Source organism: Anabas testudineus, chromosome 16 (genome assembly GCF_900324465.2).
Source record: "Anabas testudineus chromosome 16, fAnaTes1.2, whole genome shotgun sequence".
NCBI lineage: Eukaryota > Metazoa > Chordata > Actinopteri > Anabantiformes > Anabantidae > Anabas > Anabas testudineus.
Genome location: NC_046625.1, coordinates 20728497 through 20748705, shown reverse-complemented (window position 1 = coordinate 20748705; position 20209 = coordinate 20728497). Strand labels below are relative to the sequence as shown.

The 20209-nt window shown below is 41.4% G+C and overlaps 1 protein-coding gene across 1 annotated transcript; it reads left to right on the top strand.

Annotated features, from left to right (window-relative positions):
• The first annotated feature begins 1998 nt into the window (after positions 1-1998).
• Positions 1999-20114, top strand: LOC113168920 (NIPA-like protein 2). Its single transcript, XM_026369994.1, has 11 exons — positions 1999-2272; positions 10192-10260; positions 11360-11528; positions 15551-15610; positions 16291-16412; positions 18024-18120; positions 18314-18449; positions 18716-18804; positions 19239-19302; positions 19394-19491; positions 19695-20114. The coding sequence occupies exons 1-11, from the start codon at positions 2171-2173 to the stop codon at positions 19799-19801; spliced, it is 1113 nt and encodes a 370-aa protein (XP_026225779.1). The 5' UTR covers positions 1999-2170; the 3' UTR covers positions 19802-20114.
• Positions 20115-20209: the final 95 nt, after the last annotated feature.

Below are 20209 nucleotides of genomic sequence, written 5' to 3'. Positions count from 1 at the left end.
CTGTCGCTTTCCCTCTGAGGGCACGGAGACACTGTTGACCTCTCTTTTCGCCTTCCTCTTTTTAATCTGAGTTGATGTTGTGTATCACACTTATCCTACTGCTGCACCCCTGGTGGGTGAGAAGGGGAGGCGGAGGAGAGCAGATAGATGGCTTGTTGGTTTGGTAGTAGTAGTTAGCAACTGTTAATATTGCTTATTGGACCAAAAAGGTGGTGGTTTATACTGTAAATGTAGTGACGTAGTGGTAGGCCCAACACAAATGTAGGCGTAGCTCTCATGAGTAATTGCAGAGTGTGTGTGTCAGGAAAGGCTGTTTATATTTGAAGGAAAGCCGTAGTCTCATCGCACGACAACAAAGAAGCGTTCATTATTCACCTCTTCAGAAAACTGGATCAGTGAGATCCCATTAAAGACACAACAACAATGTGTCTCACTTCATCCCTTTGACAGAGGACATACCCACAGCTGGGCCCACGCTGAATGGAGATCAGATACCACCTTCTTGATGTGGTCATCTTTGTTTGACGTTGCTTATTGATGATGATCCTTTTTTTTTTTTTTCATTCCCCTTTCAGCTGCTGATGAGGTTTTTCTAAAGCTATAATGAGAAGTGGATGGGAATACATTTGCACATCCAGACACATGAAACACCTGTTGTCTGTTGGTGAGAATGAGTCTAATCAGTGGTCAGCCAGATTTCTCTGCCATCATGACTTTGCCCAGCAGATGGCATCTTGTTTGAAACCATCTGGAGCACTGACACCTGAAGCCTCTCTGATGGGGCCTTATGTGGTTTCTTGGGGAGCCACCAAAAAATACCATAAGTTCTTATTTCACCATCGTATAAATATTTGATCAAGTCCTGTATAGCATTTATTAAAAGTAGGTGTTATTCCATCCAGAGTTAGTACGATCCACACACACTTACTCAGAATGATGAATTACACAAACCTAAGGCATTATGTTGACTTTCTACTGGCTTAAAAGGCTTTAGCACTACCTTTGTACCAAAGTACCAAACTGACTTTTCATTTCAACTTTCACATGGAGGATGACAATATGTAGCAATATGATCCTTATATTATGGCACTGACCTATTCATTTCTAATATATCACTGTGTACTCTACTGTGTTCAATAACCTGACAGATGTTTAATCAAAGTCAGTGTTGGGGGGTAGTGAACTAGCTCTATTATATTATAACAGCAGCAGTATATCCACATTAGGTAGCTTTTAGTTCTATATTCATGTAGACACAGACACAGTAATTCAAGTAGTTACTTTTTTTATGTCTTTTTGCTTGTAGTTAATCACTGAAACTACAGGCAGGGATTGGATTGTTTTGTTAAGGACAGGTTTAGGTGTCAGGAGTATTCCGGGGAATTGGATTGTCAGCTACTCACCTGTAACAAATATTTGTTTTTTGTTTTTTAAACTAAACTTGAATAAAGTATGTGTGAGTTAGTCAAAAGTATGATCCATTAACAGATGTTGTGTATTTTATGTTTATGTATGATCTATAAGTAAGTACTTACTTTTTGCAACAAACTCATTTAAGCGGCCTGTTATTTCTTGTATTTAAATGTATTATAATTTCATATCACACGTGTCACATTGTCAATTTAACCTTCTTTTTTTTTGACAGTGCTATGAGCTAACTTAAACCACTTTTCTGTTGTTCACTTTCTCTGTGTGAAGTGAGGCCATCAAAATCATGCAGTTCTTCTTTGCAGCTGCACCTGTAGCTCACCTGCGCTCAGCTTTCTTTCTGTGCCACACCTGTCCTCTTATGCTGCCTTAAAGTGCACCCTGTAATGTCGTACATCACAGTGGTTGATTGAGAGTTTTCTTTTTTTTTTCTTATGAATAGAAACATTCATATTGAAATCACCCAAATCTAATCTACTTCTTAAAATAAACAAACGATTATACCACTCCAGCTCCACCTTTCACGCCCCTCATGTAGCCTGCTGAAACTGGGAAGCTCGTTTTCCCACATGCACTTGAAATCCTCACAAACTCCTGATCCGCTTGACAACAATGAGGAACTTTTCTTCTCGAGCGACGGGGACGTGAGATGCATGAGACGGGATGAGGTGAAAAACAGCGGACAAACATGTGAAGAGAGACGGTGCTGTGATCTAGAAGAATATTATTATTTCCTTATTGGATGATAAGGAAAAACATGGCGAATTCCAGCTCTCCACATGCGGCTCCTCATTTGACCACAGCTCAGGCTCACCGGGCTGAGATCCTGGAAAATCCCCTGCAGGTAAGTTTGTTGAACTGTCAGATAATCAGATAAAGAGAGAAGGAACCGAAGATGCACGTTGTCAATTGTCTCAAATTCATCAGGAAACAGTTGATGACACTTGTCCAACTAGTTATTTTATAATATCTGGTTCAAATAGATTAGAATAAAATACATCCTCACAGTCAGTACCTCCCATCCTTACTATAGGTGTGATATACATCATCTGAGCTGTAACTTTCTCTCTAAACTCCATTTGGAACAGGAAGTCTCACACTAACAGCCAGGAGGAGGTTTAGTTGGACTCTTAAAAAGAAAAAAGTCAAGCTACAACTTCAGCCTTTAAAGCTCTTTGGTTAATGAGCACTCAGTGTGGATGAGGAAGCCAGACTGCAGAGATCTATCGGTGTTGGCACCTGTCACGACTATTTTCCAAAGTGATCATGTCTAAATCATTGTGTTGAAAGGCTTTTTATTTCTTTTGAACTTTTAACTTTGTGTAGTGGACTCTTGCATCATGAAAAGTTTCTCTCTTTCATTATGTTTGTGCGTTTACTAATGTCCAGCTATGTGCGGGTACGCCGTCTCGCCTCCTACCCTGCATGCAGACATGCATTCTTCTCATGCTCCTCTTCCCCTGTGAATGTCTCTCTCTCTCTCTCTCTCTCTTTGTGCCGTGTTTCCTCTGTGTGACATTACCACTGTGAAGAGAGATAGAGAGAGTAACAGAGGAGGAAAGAGAGGCGTGAGTAATGAGTAATGGCTCATGGGTGGGCTGTGAAAGAATGGATCTACTGTAAGAGTCCTGAACAACTGGCTAATGGTCCCAGCTCCCTCTCTGTCCTGAGCTACCCACCATCCCAGAGAACATTCGTACCTCCAGGGGACAGACAGTATCTGATCTGTCTGTCTCACACGTCGCTGCCTTCCAGAGTTAAGTGTTTGCATTGGTGTGACTGCAAATGTGAAAGTGACAGGAGTTACGTTTATCCCATTGGATGCCCAATTGCCAGTTGGTGACTGGTTTTAGTGCATGTGCACACTTTATCCTGTACTAGGTTAGGTAATAAACTGAGAGGTGGGAGGAGAGTGAGATTGATCAGAGTAGTAAGACAGCTGACTTAAACAGCTGCACTGATACAACAATAGAAAAGAACTCATTACAAGTGGACATATACTCACTGGGTATTTTATTAAGAACAAGTGTACAGTGCAGTTCAGTACAGCAGCTCTACCATGAGTTCTACTTCTACAAGGTTATCATTTCTCAGTACTCTACTATGGTGGTGATTCTACTATATGTTTACTGTTGAGGTCATAGTGGGTGGTGGAGTTGTACTGGAGTGCAAAATGTCTCTGTGGTGGAGCAGCTAACAACTGAAACATGAGAATAGACCAGGAATCAACAAGTGGTTTAAACATTAGAGAAACAAGCTGGTTACCGGTTCAGTCCCCAGACTGGTTGGATTAAAGTAAGTCTAGTTGAGACAGAGGGGAAAAAGCTGCACCTGTCCCTCTCTCTCATCTTTACCACAGTGTTGCTCTTGGATAAGGCCTTTATCCCCCTTAACTGCTGTATCTAATGTTGGCCACAGTATTCTTCCTTACTTCTAAATTTATACTCTCAACCTAGTGGAGCACAAGAACAACATTTGACTATTGAAATGCAGTAAAATCAAATACATAAGTAAATGCACATACTTCCACTGCTGTTTACACATCACATGCAATATGGGTTCATGCGCTATGCAGTCAAGCCTGGAGATAATTTTAAACTGTTCTCACGTCACAGTTTCCATAGAAAGGAGGTGAATAATGGAGACTGTAAAGACTGCAACAAACTTGGCCACAGTGCTGTTAATATTTTAACATTTTCCTGATAACAGCAGCTCTGAGGTCACTTAGTTCAAGTCATTCCCACAGCTCCTGTCTAGATTTCTATGTAATTAGCTGAGGATATTTGGACATATCACTTGCTGTATGTCTAAATATCCACTATAAATTTCCTAGAAAAGCAAAGTAATCTATTTAGTGTCCCTGCACTCTGTCCTTGTCCTTCTGTCTATTCATTTAAATCTGAGCTGACAGTCTTCATACCCACTGTGTATATGTGCCCACCACCTCTGAGCAGAGACTGAAGGGCTTTGCCCAGAGGTCAGCTCGTCCAAGAGAGGGACAGATCCCCATTGTCAGTGGACACAATGGGCTACGCTGTCAGTGTCTCTGTCTGTGGGCTAGTGTCCTAGCAAGGAGGACGAAGAGGTTCACTGCTGTCAGTCTCCTCGTCAGCTATCCCGTCCGTTCCGTTTTAATTGATTCAGGCGGGCGGCTTGTCGTTAGTGGCTGCAGATGAGCTAAGGTTGTGTGTTCTGTTCTTATTCAGTGATTAGAGTTAGTTTTGAGCACAAGCAATAGCATGTAGGATGTCGGACGTGTCTTTACGAGGATGATCCATGGGTTCAGGCTGTTTGTGTGCATTCGGTCTTATGCTTAAGACTGACCTGAACACCATTTTCACTGGTGCACGCCTTTTGTAAAGTCTGTAATCCTCCAGCGACAAATGACTAGATTCTTTCCCTCTGACATTTATGTCACAGAATTAACACAATACATTGATTCAAGTCCACCACAAGACATTAAACAATAGTTGACACAGCTGATCGCGTCTTGATGACAAATGTGTTCATGCAGCTCACAGTTTGTACTATTTTTTGCATTTGTTGATGCTGATATTTGCAAGTTGCTCAACCTCTGCAGTTGGACCCATTTGATCTGCTGCCTGTTTCCCTCACAATCAATGTCAGTGTCATGTTAAAGAATCCAATTAACATCTCCTATTCCCATGGTAACTTTGCTGTTTATTAAGACTCCAGCAGCTGCATTAAAAACTAACTGTGCTATTCAGTCAGCATCGTTGTGTCTTGTGTTTGGCAGTTAAGCTGTTGTCAGTTGTTTTCTGGTGACATTTTGTGGACTGGATCTCTTTCTAACAAATGAATTGCATTTTTACAAGCTTAAAGAAAGTTGTGGTACAGACGGCTTCCTCACGTGGCAGTTCTGAAGCAACCGGACAAATGCAGAAGACTTCATCAAAGGCAAATCTTAATTTCCAGGAGATTTAGCAATACTGAAAACTGCAAATAATGTGTTGCCATCAGAAGTCCTCTTTGAAATTGAACAGATATTCTGAAATGTAGAACACAACCAAGAATATAAATAAACTAAATATCAGTAATGGAAGCCAGTTCCACCTTCTTCAACTTCACTACTGTTACTCTGTTTAATTTATAATTAGAGTTACTTGTTACTTTTCTGAATAGGATTAGTACAAAATACAGTATAACCCTAAAACTTTATTGATCGATGGTGTGAAGCAACTCCTCACTCTGCACAGTACAATACAAAACAGATTAGAATGAGATTCGAAGCGCGTGGTTATCAAAAGAGTGTATATCTGCATCATTAAATTCATAAACGCATCAATATGTACAATCCATAACGTCATAATTGATGATGTGAAATAAACAATTCTACCTAGAGTACTTGTTTTTCTACTGTCACCTATCAACCTTGCTGAGTGCAGCATGGGGAGCTTCGTGTTGTGAAGTGTTCTGCTTTCCTTCACATGATATTTGTAGTGTGTAATGTTTGCTAAGTAAGCCGACAAGCCGAGGCACTCCCACTGTACCGGCCTTGCCTGCCTCGACTGCTTTGTTTGCTCTTCCTGTGACAGGAAAACTCTCTCTCTGTCCTGTTTCCTCTCTCTCGTGCTCTTTTGAGTAGATTGGTCTCCCTCTGTGAGAAGAGCATTAGCCTCCTGCCGTCTGGGTAAGGTGCTCGACGCCCGCTGTGACACCCTGTACTGTAAACAAACGTGCTCTCTCTTTTCGCCAACTCGACACAACAAACGCACAAACAAACAAAAAGAATAATTTCCTGCAATTAGGCTGAATTCACTAGTTAGATCTGATGTGAAATAATCTAGGCTGTGGAAAAAAGTCAGACTGTACATCCACCAACTCTAAAACAGTGCAACACTGTCTCACACACAACAGTCAAGCACCTTGCTCTGCCCCCTGGCCCCTCTCAGTATTAACCAGCCAGCCTCGTTGTAGGCTCAGGAACACCAAAGCAGCGGAACATTTACACGGTCCTGTGAAGCTTCACAAGGTTATTGATCTTGCTTTAGTGAACAGAGCACAGCTGGTCTGAAGGATGACGCAACCTCTCTGATCATGAATTACCACTAGAGCGGTAGTCATCTGTTAGACAGTCAGCTCAGCTCTCTGTCTGTCTGCTTTATCGTTTGAGGACGGAGTCTAGCACTGCACACACCCACACACACACCAGCACACACTTTTTACCTTGATATAATGTCAGTCCCCCAGGAATCTCATCACCAAGATGCCAATCTGATCCCCTCCACGTCCCAAATCCTGTTTACCTCTGACAACACTGCAATCATCACGCAGAGTCAGTCAAATCCTGTTTTCCCCTGGTGGGGCATCATGCCTTGTGAGGTCAGTGGACTCATCAGATGTGTCAAGGACAAAGTGGGATGGAGGGTGAAGATAAGATAGAGGCAGTGAAACGGAGGACTGGACTGTGTGTGGTGGATTTCAATTGAAAATGACCCAGTTGGCTTAAATTCTGGATCAGCCTGGTCAGGAAATGATGACGTTGTGTGATGCAATAAAGAGTAGTGACCTGGTGGATTTCATTACGTGTGATAGAATAAGTCAAAACTAGGTTAGTAGGTTTTAGTGTGGCATTGTGCATATTGTGTCACCAAACAGGCTCAGACAACAAGTTAGTTTTGAGTAATCAGTGCTATAAGCTTGGATTTTCAATATGTACTCTGACTGAAGTCCAAATTAAGATGCTAACATGAGACTTTTCATCTTTTACAAACAGCATTTTTTTGTCATATTTCGATTTTTCATTGGATTCACAATTTCAGTCACACAGCAACCACAGCACCGTGTAGTTCTAGCAACAGCAGTACCTTTCTCGTAAAACATACTCATATAGACATTATTGCTATTATTGAAGTATTGCTTTTGACTTACCGTGCCATGATGAAGTTGACATTTGGGGTTCTTAACGTGTCACTTGTAACATTTAGTAGCATATGGCGGTGGAGTGTGGAGGTTGCAGATCATCAGGTGTCATCTACAACTGCATTGACTAGCAATGTCAAGTTTGGAGATTATGCAGCTATATCATTAGAAATTGAATTTAGTTCACCTATTCCATATAAAAAACTATTGCTTCCATGTACAATAGAAAATATTGTTAGTTTACCTGTTTGTTGTTCGTCCATTCTGGGCCACTGTAGAAATATAGTAGCATGCTAATCTGCTATAATAATATAAAAAGTCTCATTCTAAGCTAAAGGAAAAACAGCTTGAACATGATAAACCTTATACCAACTGAACATCAGCGTGATGCTGTGGTCATTAAGAGCATGTAAGGAAACTCATGTTAGTATTTAGCTCACACTACCAACACGAGGCACGTTGTTGATACATAGTCTGCTCAATAGTCTATTTAAATGAAATCTAAATCTAGGACAATCATATTATCTTAATTTCATGGCCTCCTGTATTCTAATTGATTCAGTATTGGGTAATCCTTTTTGTTCAATCTATCATTGCTCTGTACAACACACACCACTTTGGCTTTCTCTCCTTTCTTTGTGGTTTGTGTTTGCACTGATTATCTGGAATGGAAATGTTGGGAATGGATATTATATTCATAAGTGCATATAAGTTACACAGATGTCACACCTAGGCCCATAGAAGTTTGAGGTCTTAGGAAGTCTGAGGAAGTGCAAATGTTGATTTAGTTGATCTCAGGCCGCGAGCGAGTATAAATGTGGTTATTCTGTTCGCGCTTGGCAGGCAGCAGTGAAAATAGAGGATTGTTAAACATCATTATATTACAGTTTGTATTTCTAAAGTAAGAAAATACCTCATGGTTATTGTTGCCTGTAAAGATCAGTATGAACTGTAACACTGTACTTCTGTAGCTGGGATTGCAGATGCTTAGTGCTTAGTTCCAATCTCACATGTTGCCCCTGCGATTTGAGACACCTGCAGACCTGCTGCTGCTGCTGCTGCTGCTGCTGCTGCTGCTGCTGCTGCTGCTGCTGCTGCTGCTGCTGCTGCTGCTGCTGCTGGTCTCATTAAAAGAAAGGTTATTAAACTGTGCTCCGTAGAAGAGTACCATCATCATTTTTTTCTGGCGCTCATCTCTACTTGACAGAAAGAGAGAGGGTAATAACAGTTTTTTCTGGTGTAGACTGTGTGCTAGTGATCAGCTATTGTGTTTGGAGACCAGAGGAAATACTTTCCACTCCATTCATTCTGGTATGATTTGACCACAGTGCTGTGATCTCCCTGTCAACTATATCAGATGGATGTTACTGACCATAACCCACTCGTTTCTTCTCATCCTCCACCTCACTTCTCTCTCTTTCTTCACCTCTTATTCCTTTGTTCCACCTCTTATCACTTCACGTGGATGTGCCTGCCTGTTACTTCTTTTAGAGCGATTCAGCTTCTTTCTTTAGATTTTCATCATTCATGTTCCGCCCCCACTGTGTGCTTTTATTTCTTTGTAAACTTTGTCTGCCCACAGCCACTGGTATGTTTAAAATTAAATTACCTCTTGGCAATAATTTTCCAGGCGTGTGGGGGAAAGCAGCCCAGCATATTGTTGAAACACTTAAACACGTTTTGTTGTCGTTGTTTTTTCTTCCATCGCTTAAACACCAATTGTGCATTCATGCAGAGAGTTGGCTACAGATTCAGGTCCTTATTATCTTTTCCCCATAGTAGAAGAATTTGATGATGTGATGTTTTCAAAATTTAAACAATTAGAGTCTTATGATAGGAGGCATTAAATATGTTTTTATCCAGGTGAAAGAAAATGTGTTAACAGCTATTGGATGAGTTACTAATGGTTGGTCTGCAAAAATAATGACATTCCCTCACCTCCAGCTACAATTAGTGTGCTATAATTAGGAAATGGTACCATAAATTAAAAGAAGACCTGCTAACCATCTGTATTTTAATGGTGTCTCAAGCATATTAAAATGCAAACATTTTAGATTAAACATACTGATGTTAGCATTTTACTGCCTTTGTACAGCCTTACATGCCACCTATGCAAGCATAACTAGAAATAAGCAAAAACAGTTGTGATGAAACCACTACACTTAACCTAAACTACACAACTACTAGTAGATGCGCACACACACACACATTGCAGAGAGCACCTTCCCACATTACTTTCCCACGTTCACCAACAGTGTATTACTAAAACTGCATGTGCGTCAGAACCAGGTTGTTTGTGTGAACCATGCTGCATCCAGAGCTTTGTGAGGTGTCGTGTGTCATGGGAAAGTTAGGAGTGAGGGTGTGTTTGTGGTTTTACATATGTATAGTAAATGTGTGTGTTTGTTGTGTTTTACAGCATGTGAGTTTGCCAGTTGGATATATTATGAAACCTAAGAAGGCACACACACACACACACAGTTTTCAATATTTGGGTGAAGCTGATTGACGTGATGTATAAAATAACCTTAATCCAACCTCAACCACCACAACTAAATGTCTAACCCTACCCTTGCTCTAGTCTGAATTCAACTGTTAACCCTAACACCAGGATGTAACCCTCATCCATTTGAAATATCCTCAGAACAATGGTATGAAACCCAAGTTTGTTTCATAAATCTAGATGAAGACACACACACACACACACACACACATTAAACAGAGCACCAAGGGAACAATACTCTAAGGGGTTGTCATGGAAATGACAGATGTGACAGCTGGATGGAAGACTTGCAGGGAGTATTATGGGGTGTTTGGAACTGTTGTGTGACAAGTAGAGCATCACCTAATCTTCTCTCTGTTTACTGTTTGTTTCCACAGGCCTATCTCCTGGGAATCATCATCTCTATATGTGGGAATGTCCTCATCAGCATCTCGCTCAACATACAGGTAGGAAACGCTTGAATCCAGCTGACACTCGCAGCAGCACACAGCAGCCACTTAACGCCTGTATGCTATACTTTCTGTCTCCTCTCTCTTTAGCAAACTCTATTGTGTGTTCATCACAGAACTGGTAATGATTAGTGAATGTGTGATCTGCTGACATGTTCACAGCAGGCACTGAGCTGCAGACGGCAGAAATGTCTGTTTGATTCTATTAAAGCTACTTTAAAGTGAATGTTTAAACATGAGAAATGTATTCCAGTTTAACACTGTTATTAACAATGCAATGCAGCTTTTGACGTTCACTTGGTGTCTGGAACTGATTTTAAAACCAAAAAGTGTTTTATAATGCACTCCTGATGCCTTATCTATCACTGTTTCAAGGGTTAGCAGTTGTTTGGAGCTGCATGCTGTCAAATCAGTATTTAGAGAGTATGCATGTAATTGTACAAGCATACAGCCTCTAGCATTCATCAGACAGAGAGGCTTTAGAGACTACGGTCTAAAACATTACCTGTCTAAGAATGAACACCATTTTTTTTAATAATCCACAATTCAGTGATTCACCAATATACTAATATTGCTTTCTAAATTACATTCTGTCAGCAAATGCGAACCCTCTTTTGATTCAGCTGCGGTAATTGAGGATATTATGGCACCACCATGCGGGGTAGGTACGAGAAATTGAGAAGCCGAGGCAGCTTCAGCTACATGAAAATGTGCGAAAGGCTGATAACAGTTGTTTAATAGGAAGTGTAAGCTCACATAGATGGAACTGTAATGATTATAGATTTGCATGCTTGTGCAGCTTTCCGCCTCATTGATTTGCCTTAATAGGTGTCATGCTTCTTCTGAGATGAAATGCTAATCAACAGAGAGCATTAGGGTTTTATTTATTTATTTATTTTAGTTGTGCAGCAGCCACTGTAATACTGTATTATCTCTTATTGTACTGTATTTCCAAGCATTTGTGAATGTGGCTGTCTAAGTTATTATTATCTGCGTGGAGTATGTTTGAGTTTGCCTTATGCAGCTCTCCAGTTATTGGATCCACTTAATCTGAGTGATGCCTCAGGCTCCTGTTCCCTCTTTCTCTCTCTGACAGAAATATGCCCATGTACGTCAGTCTCAGCGTGGCTCTAAGCCCTACTACACATCGGTGATGTGGTGGTGCGGTGTGCTTCTCATGGGTGTTGGGGAACTGGGGAACTTTGCTGCCTACGGCTTTGCCCCCGCTTCGCTCATAGCCCCGCTGGGCTGTGTGTCTGTCATAGGTAAGTGCAACCTTTTTTCCCCTCATACATTATCCATGCATAAAGGCTGGAAGAAATGTTGTTTCCTCAAGGAACAACACGCGGGGCTGACATGTGAAATGTGCTCTTTTCCATCTGGGCCTTTTAATGCCATGCATAATTTACTCTAAGTACTGAAAAGTTTGACTTTTGAGTGTGATATCTGAGAAAACCCCACTTACAGGCATCATCAATAAGGAATGGCAGCTAACATAGGATATTATTAGATGTGATCACTCAAAAAAGAACAGGTATTGTTGTAGTTTCAAACCATCATCACTTTCCTAGTGCCACATTTTATTCTGCTGTGAGCAGACGGATGGCCTTTTCTGAATATAGTGTTGTGGAGTCTGTTCTATAAAACCTTCTATACCGAGTACAAACAAATGAATGTAGGTGTTGTACGTGTTCACCTGGACCCTGAAGATGAATATGAACATTTCCACTCCTAACAATTTGATTCAAGAATCCCCCATTCTTTCTGGCACTGTAAATACCACAGCTCACTCCAGAAATGTTCATTTTTACAGCCTGCAGTGTGAACTAAAGCTGTCGTGAACTGAACTGGATTCATTAGCCAATCAAAACAAAGCCTGTCTGGTTGCTACAGCTGGCAGCTGCTCAGTGCAAACACTCTAAATACAGGTTAAATATTGAACAGGTTCACTTCTTACCTCCCACCACTAATCACTCACTGTGCTGGAGGTGGCAGCAAGTCGTGGATATTAATGACAGTTATTACCCCAACGCTTCACACGGTTTTCCTGTAGTCACGTCTCGCAAGTGGATGAATGGTTTGAATAAAGCACTGAGCAAAACGTCTTGTTTCATAGTGTGCGCCTCTTGTTTATTGTATATTTGTATGATATTGTTGCTTTTAACCACAATAGCAAGACCTCAGGATTACGTGCTACTGAAAGCATGTATTAACAATTACTGTTCTCTCATTTTACCATCATTATATCCTTATAAAAACTTGGATTGCTAGAGACTTGTGTAGAGAAGTGTGTCCTGAAGATGACTCTTGAACAATAAATGAAGGCACAGATGAAGAGGAATGTAAAGGAGGGGAACACGCTCAGTCCTCCTCAGAGTTAATAAGTGGAGCTGAGGGGAAAATGTGCAGGTTGCCGGCTGTCATCGTGACTCCACCTCTCACCTCGCGCTGACTCACACTGTACTCAAATGAGGAAACACACACACACACACACACACACACACACATACACACACAAACTAATGCTTGCATAACTGTAGCGGTGTGTAAAAACATCCAAGTCTGGCCTTATGGTAACACACAACCCTCCTGTGGTGCTGTGGTACCCGTTTTCCAAGAGCCATGTGTAGGCTCACAGGAGGGGGTAGGGGGGCAGACGGCAGGAGGCCATGGGTGAGTAAACAAAAGGAAGGAAAGTGGTGGGGTGGGTGGAGGAGGATAGGAGAAAACGCATATGAATGGAATTTGCTGTAGCAGAGCAGGGAAAGGACAGGGTAGGAGAGCTGATGATGCCGCTGTCATCCGCTTGTCACTCCAATGCTCCACGGAGAGCAATTACTACTGTCCCCGTCCGCAGAGCTCACTGCTCTCTATTAGTAATGACAGCATCATCTCAAATGGTGTTGTATGAAGCAGAGGATCAGCTCTCAGTGTCATCACATGCAGGAGGGGAGGGAGGGGAGGGAGGCTGGCACGGTGGAAATAAAGACAAACCCGATCCACACGCCGCGTCAGCATCACTCGCATCACGTGTAAACTGGAAAATCACAACAAAAGGTTACACTGTGGTTCTTAAGGTAGTTCGCAAGTTTTCTTTTGTCCTGTGCAGCACCTTGGACAACATTAATCTGCTGTTCCAGTGCTTCCGAACGTTTTTCTTCCGTTTTCCATGCGTGATGTCGGCGCACTTGTTACATCTGAGGTCCACTGGGAGTTGATAGCCAGACTTTCACCACTTTCATCTGTCAGATCTAAGTGGTGGGAGAATGTTTGACACTGTGTGCTTTCCCACAGGGAGGTTCCCATTACTACATGTCTGAGAAAGAGCACGTAGAGGGCAGTACTGATCTGATACACACACACACACACACCTCCGTAAACGTGCAGGGGCAATGACAGAACTGTGTACCCCAGAGGTTCCTGTTGCCACATTTTTCCATTTCATCAACCGTGTGAATCTCACTTTGTATGGAGTTGCTATGGTTACTCGTTGGATCCAGCTGGTCCCAGAGGCAACGAAGGAGTCCTAAATGTGTATGTGAACATGCTCGCAGTATGAAATATTTAACAACTGACTGTTTCATCAGAATACCAACGAGAGTCTTTATAAACTTCCAATTTGACTGAAATCATGTTGTATATGGTTATGGCCGTTGTAAAAACTGTATTTATTCATAGTAACATTTGCAGAAACTGTGCCGTATAGTGAGTGTATGACATCCTGACATGCTGTCTCTGACATGTTGAGCTCTTTATGCTCTGTAGCTAATCTCCTTATGACATTGGCAGAGCCTATATACAAACTCGACCTGCCCGCCTGTCTGTTTTTCAGTATTTTCCAGCGGTTTTCTCTTTTTCTTTTTTTTTTCCGTTCAATTAGTCTGTCTCTGTCTGAGTGCCGTGACCTGTACGCCCGTCTGGCTGGCAGTAGCTCACCTCAGTCGAGTCCAAAATTCTTCAGCAAACACATCTGCTGAAATATTTCTGGGAATACACGGCTACATCACTCCAAATAATATTGGAAAATGTGCTACTTAGTTGTTACTGTAAGTGCTGGGGAACCTCCAACACAGCAGCCACTGTGTGTTACGTAAACTGACCTCCCTCCCTGTCAGTCTGTCCACTGCCTGTTTGTCTCAGGCAGTTAGTCCACCTGTGTGGCCTCCCCACCTGTGTATCAGCCTGTGTCTGCACTTCCACTGTACCTGCCTCACTGAGTCTCAGCGGCAGCCAACTGCTGCATGTTTATTCATCTCCCTCAGTTCGGTGTACGTCCCGGGGAAACATTAAGAAGACTAATCTGAGGCTCAGCTCATGTGAAACTGATTGTTTTTCAGTGTCACACTTTTTGACAGTGATATTGATGAATGCCTTCATGAAAAAATGTGTCATGCAATAGCGTCTAGCTCTAATTTGATGCTGTGTTATGAAGTCCTAATGAGTTCCATTAATCTAGGCATGCAGACAGATTTTATCCTGCTGGTCAATATAAACATGTCAAGCGTTGCGTGTTTGATCAAGTGTGTACATCTATTTATATCTATACATAAGTTTACACAATATATGCATTTATATCACCACTGATAATGAAGAAAGTGATTGTGTTTATGGTAACGGCATAAAGTTTGTGTGTACACGCAGTATTCCAGAAATTACACTTATATTCTCACATTGCATGTTGCCTGGTAAAATGTAATTACTCCTCATCCATTTACAGTAAACCCGTTTATAGCCAGCAGTGTAATCTGTTTGCAGCACTCCTAATGTCATTATTTTTTATCAAGTCGATATCAGTCAAGTCTGAGACCTTGCTTGTGATTAAGCTGGCATCAAAAAACAAATTAATGCAGAAGATGAGGTTAGAGTAAAAGCCCAAACACCAATAATAATTTAATTGTCAGGGGATAAGAATTGATAGTGATCAAGAGGGAGCGAGTTGTGTTCTCTGCGATTTGAATGACACTGTGTTGAATGTAACTGTGTATATGTGCAGTGGTAAGAAATAGCACAGTGAGGTTTGAATGGTTTGAAAGATCAGATTTGTTTGTGTAATTATTTTAGGCACATTATATTTGTTAATACTCTTGAATTAGATGAAGATCAGATCACACTTTATGACAAACGAAAGCAGGAAACCACAAACCATATATATAACCACTGTATATATGAAGACGATGTGCTTGAGCTGAGCTGAGCTGAGCTGAGCTGAGCTGAGCTGAGCTGAGATGATATTGTGCTAGACTGCAGTGTTGGTGGGAAAACTAACAAATATATTTTCACTTCCCAGCCAGCGCTGTGATATCTGTGGTTTTCCTCAAGGAGACGGTGCGTGCCTCTGACATTGTTGGTAAGCAAATGTTGCTATCATAGCTCTTGAGGACCTAACATGTCCTCTCAGATTGTTGCTTTGACTTCACATCTTCTGATAAGATTTAGCAAAATGACTTCCCAGATGGCAAAAAAAAATCCTGTGGCTAAAAAAAAAACATTAATTTGGGCTGAAATGAATCATTTTATTCACTAGGCCTTTAAAAGACATGGTTTATTCATCAGACCTCTCCTATTATATTGTTTTATGAAAAGCTATTGTTTGTCATAGCAATTTGTGCAGTGTGCTGCTAAATGGTACAGTTTTGATGGTGGTCACAATAATGATCTTTACAGCTGCCAGGCTGGAAATTCATATCAGCACCACACAGCTGTGCATGCTGTTAGTTTCCTGGATAAATCAACAGTTTTGTGTCAATTTTGTTATTGTTTTGTCAGCCACATATTGGAAAAGTTTAATTGCACGGGTGTTGTATTTATAAAGACAGGGGTCACTGAGAGCAAACTCTCAGCAGTACCCAGTTTACAAAGGCTTTTACAACCTAACAACAGATTTAAATCTACGTTAAAAGTTGTAATAATAAATAATGAGTGAGTTTTAATTCTGTAATGTAAAATACAGTCCGATATGTAAAAAAGAACATTTTCAGCAAGGCTTTCACAACCATGTCACCACTCTCTGCTGTCTTTCCTCCATAGGTGGCACCCTGGCAATAACAGGAACCTATCTTCTGGTGACCTTTGCCCCACACACGTCCACACACATCACAGCCCATCTGGTCCAGTATTATGCCGTCAGCTGGCACTTCCTGCTTTACCTTGTATGTCATTTTTCCAAACTCTCCTATTTGAGTCCATTTATAATAACACTGTGTGTAGTATTTTGTATATGTAACCGTGCCCTTTCTGAGTTCATGCTTTTAGCAACAGCCTTTAATCAGGTTAGTCAGCCTGTCTACAGACTCACTAACCTCAACCACTTTCTACTGAATCCTCAGTCAACAAGTTGAAATACAATTGCTGAACCACCTGAACTCAGAGAGCGATGTAATTAATTCTTGCACCCATGAAAGATTTCCTGTTGTGCTCTAACTCATATGGATGAACCCACTTCTCCCTCCATTAAAACCAAGATTGTTGTTTTTTGCACTCAGCATTAAATAAAAAAACACTGCCCCCACCTCATGGTCTGCGAGTGCATTAACTCTCACCCATGTGCTCTCCTACTCCATTTTTGCCTCAGGCAGCAATGGCATCAACATAGCTGTTACCATAGTGATGGATCCAGAGCAAAGTACAGAGCTGAAACAAAGTGATTTTCTCAAAAGCTGTTTATCACAAAAAATGTAAATGTTGCCTCTGAATGTGAACACAAGTCACAGATGGAAGATTTCTGCAGTGGAAGGTCGTCTGTGATTTCTTACTCTGGAAACTACTAATGTGTGCATGTTTGTCCACGTCCTGAATATTTCCCTTACCGTATGTGGAGGAGACCGATTATCTGCACATAATCCATCAGACCGAGCAGAGTTGAAGCTAAAGGGATAACAGATAGCTGGTAGCAGCTCATTGGGGGTGCTAGCCAGTGGTGGAGACAGTGAATATGTCATGGGTTGCAGCGCCATCATTATTCAGGGCACAGCATCTCTCTCAGCCATATTTCACAATCTACTCTTCAAGCTGAACTGATGCAAACACACATATTTTGTAAAAGCAGCGATTGTGCGATGTTAGGAAAATACAGTTGGGTGATTAAACAGAATTGCGATAGTCTTGCTACTTCTAGCTGCAGGATAGATGCTGTTTTCACTTTCTGGTGGAGTGAATACTCCCCAGCTTGTGGAGGAACAAATGTGGGATTAGTTCTAGGTGTTGATTAATCAGAGAGAATGAAATATCCATCACTGTCGTCTCATCATTTCTAGAGGTCACACTGTTATCAAGTGATTTCATCTGAATGGGCTCTGTGTAACCTCAATGTGTGCGTCATGTATCGCAAGTGACTCAGTTCTTTTCAAATCCACTTGTAAAAAGTGGAATGAAATCACAAAATAAACCTTGTGTTCAATATATTTAGAGACTCAGGGATGATTTTGTGAAACTTTTAAAGGTCAGCTTGCCCGTTTTCCCCCAGTTCTCCTCCTGTCCATCCATTAGAGCTCTGTGGTGTTTTTATCAGAGATCCCTGAACAGTTGAATGCTGTTGGACTCACAAGGACAGCCCCAGGCCCTTCTCACTGAAGACCAGAAATTCATTTCATTTTTCTGCCATGGCCATTTGTTTCAATTAAAGTGTGCTGCTTGCTGCCTGCGTGCACCACTTTGTTTTATGGATAAAATGGTCAGAGCAGCTCAAATTAGAATTTTCTATGCAAAGTTTAACTAATCAATCAATGAATGATTTATTTTGCTCATCTCACTCTCTCACGCAGTTTATAGAGGTCGTCGTGTTTTGCATCCTGCTCTATCTGTACAAGAAGAGGAATGTGAAGCACATCGTCATTGTGATGCTGCTGGTGGCGCTACTAGGTAGGTACAGATAGTTATCAATCTGGGTCGAAGATGCCTGACTGAGGGTCGAGGTTAAGGATTAAACATTTTAGGTAGTCAGAGGGTGCTTGTTGCCTGGCTACCTGACTTCATTTGTACAAGTTGTACAACTAAACACTGAAGTGATCTTTAGTTTTAGTTTGTTTTTTTTTTTGTTTCTGTGTTGCTGCAGCCTCTCTGACAGTCATCTCAGTCAAAGCTGTGTCAGGGATGATCACAGAGTCGATAAAAGGTCAGCTGCAGCTCATCTACCCAATCTTCTACGTCATGGTTGTCGTCATGGTCGCCTCCTGCGCATTCCAGATCAAGTTAGTCAAGGTTTTTTTCTCTCTTTACTTCTGTTTTTCTCCCTTTCAGACTCTTATTACTGAAATTCCTCATTCTCACCTCAAGCTCCATTCAAGTTTGCCTTTCCAGCTCCAGAACAAACTGAAGAAAATAACATATTGTACATGGCGACGTTGTACCTGCAGCCTACCCACAGTATTATGTCGGGTAAACAGACTGCTGCATAGTGCCAATATAACCAGGGTCACTGTATTCACTAAACGTCTTTAAAAAATTCTCTCCACAGATTTCTCAATCAGGCAATGAAAATGTTTGATGCCACAGAGGTGGTTCCTATCAACTTTGTGTTTTTCACTGCAAGTGCAATTGTTGCAGGTACGTCAGCCATAACACTGTCACTGACTCTTTGGTTCAGGCTGTCTGGTTCTGTGGTTCCCAAGCCAAACGGCTTCTTACGGCTGGTTATTGCATTTTGTTTTCCAATTAAAAGGATACGACAAATGATTTGTAGTATGAACCAATTGGAAAAGAAAACAAAACCAGTATTGAATGTCTCCAACATGTGTAGGCTTATATAGACACTCTACTGAACCACACTGCTGCATTGTTCAACATGTTTCTTTACACAATATGTATTATTGAAAATGATCCCCAACAAATGTACAATTCATTCAACAACATTAAAGGTGTCATGGTAGTGGCTCCATCAGATAACGCTTTGAGCTAAATGCTAACATGCAGACATCAGCCTCAACTTCCTCGTGTTGTACGAAATTACATTGAATAAAATCTGCGTTTTTATTTTGCAGGGATTGTATTTTACCAGGAGTTTGAAGGTGTGGCTTTACTTAACATTTTTATGTTCCTATTTGGGTAAGTTTTCAAGAACACTCCAGTAATTGCATGTTGTTGAAAAGTGAAATGTGCTGTAACATGGTGTTGGCTCTTTCTCATTTTTTTCCAGTTGTCTTCTATCTTTCCTTGGAGTTTTTCTGATAGCACGAAACAGGCCAAAAATAAAGCAACAAGACCGCAATTTTATCCCAATGGACAAGATCCCTGGTAAGTGTTTGAACCACTTTTAATCAGCTCTCTTCACAACAAAGTCGGCTGGTGATGACCTGTTTATATTGGGTATAGTGCATTGATTAGTCGGCAGTGACAGTATGAATCGGCCGGGAATGACCCTAGATTTATCTGACCACTGGTGTCTGCAGCCCTAGCAGCAGGGTCCATCTAATGAGCTGTGTTGTCTGTGTTCACAGGGAGAAGGCACACAGACAAAGTGCAGCCTGAGGCAAAGACTCAGACATATGGATCACTGGCAGCCAAACTCATGTGCAACAGAGCTGGCCAAGCAGACGATTCATAGGACCAGCTCCATCTGTCGGGACTGTGCTTTTGTTAGATTTGTGTCTCTGTCTAAAGAAATAAGTGATACGCAGCATACCAAAACAAATCTTAGGTCAAAAATGAGTCTCTTATGTTAATGGTGTTTCCAACATAAGCAGTAGTACCCGAGAAGAAAACACACCAGGTGTCTTACTAGCAGCAACTTAGTTGAAATGAACCAGAGGTACAGGAAGACCGTGACAAATGTCTTCCAATAAAAGGTGAATTATGTTAATCTGCTGAATAAACTTGTCTACATGTTATTAGTTGTCAATAAACAAGGGCAAAATCTATTAGTGTGGTCTGAAGATGTTTTATAGGGAAACAAGTGCACTACTGCCCTCTACTGCGTGAAGCTTGATGATGAGCACGCACTGTGGTGCACGTC

Excerpts from the sequence above, each read along its gene's own strand:
- LOC113168920 (XM_026369994.1), top strand. The coding sequence starts at position 2,171 with ATGATAAGGAAAAACATGGCGAATTCCAGCTCTCCACATGCGGCTCCT. Across the intron at positions 10,261-11,359 it reads GCATCTCGCTCAACATACAG|AAATATGCCCATGTACGTCA; the intron begins GTAGGAAACGCT and ends TCTCTCTGACAG. Across the intron at positions 18,805-19,238 it reads TGCAAGTGCAATTGTTGCAG|GGATTGTATTTTACCAGGAG; the intron begins GTACGTCAGCCA and ends TTTATTTTGCAG.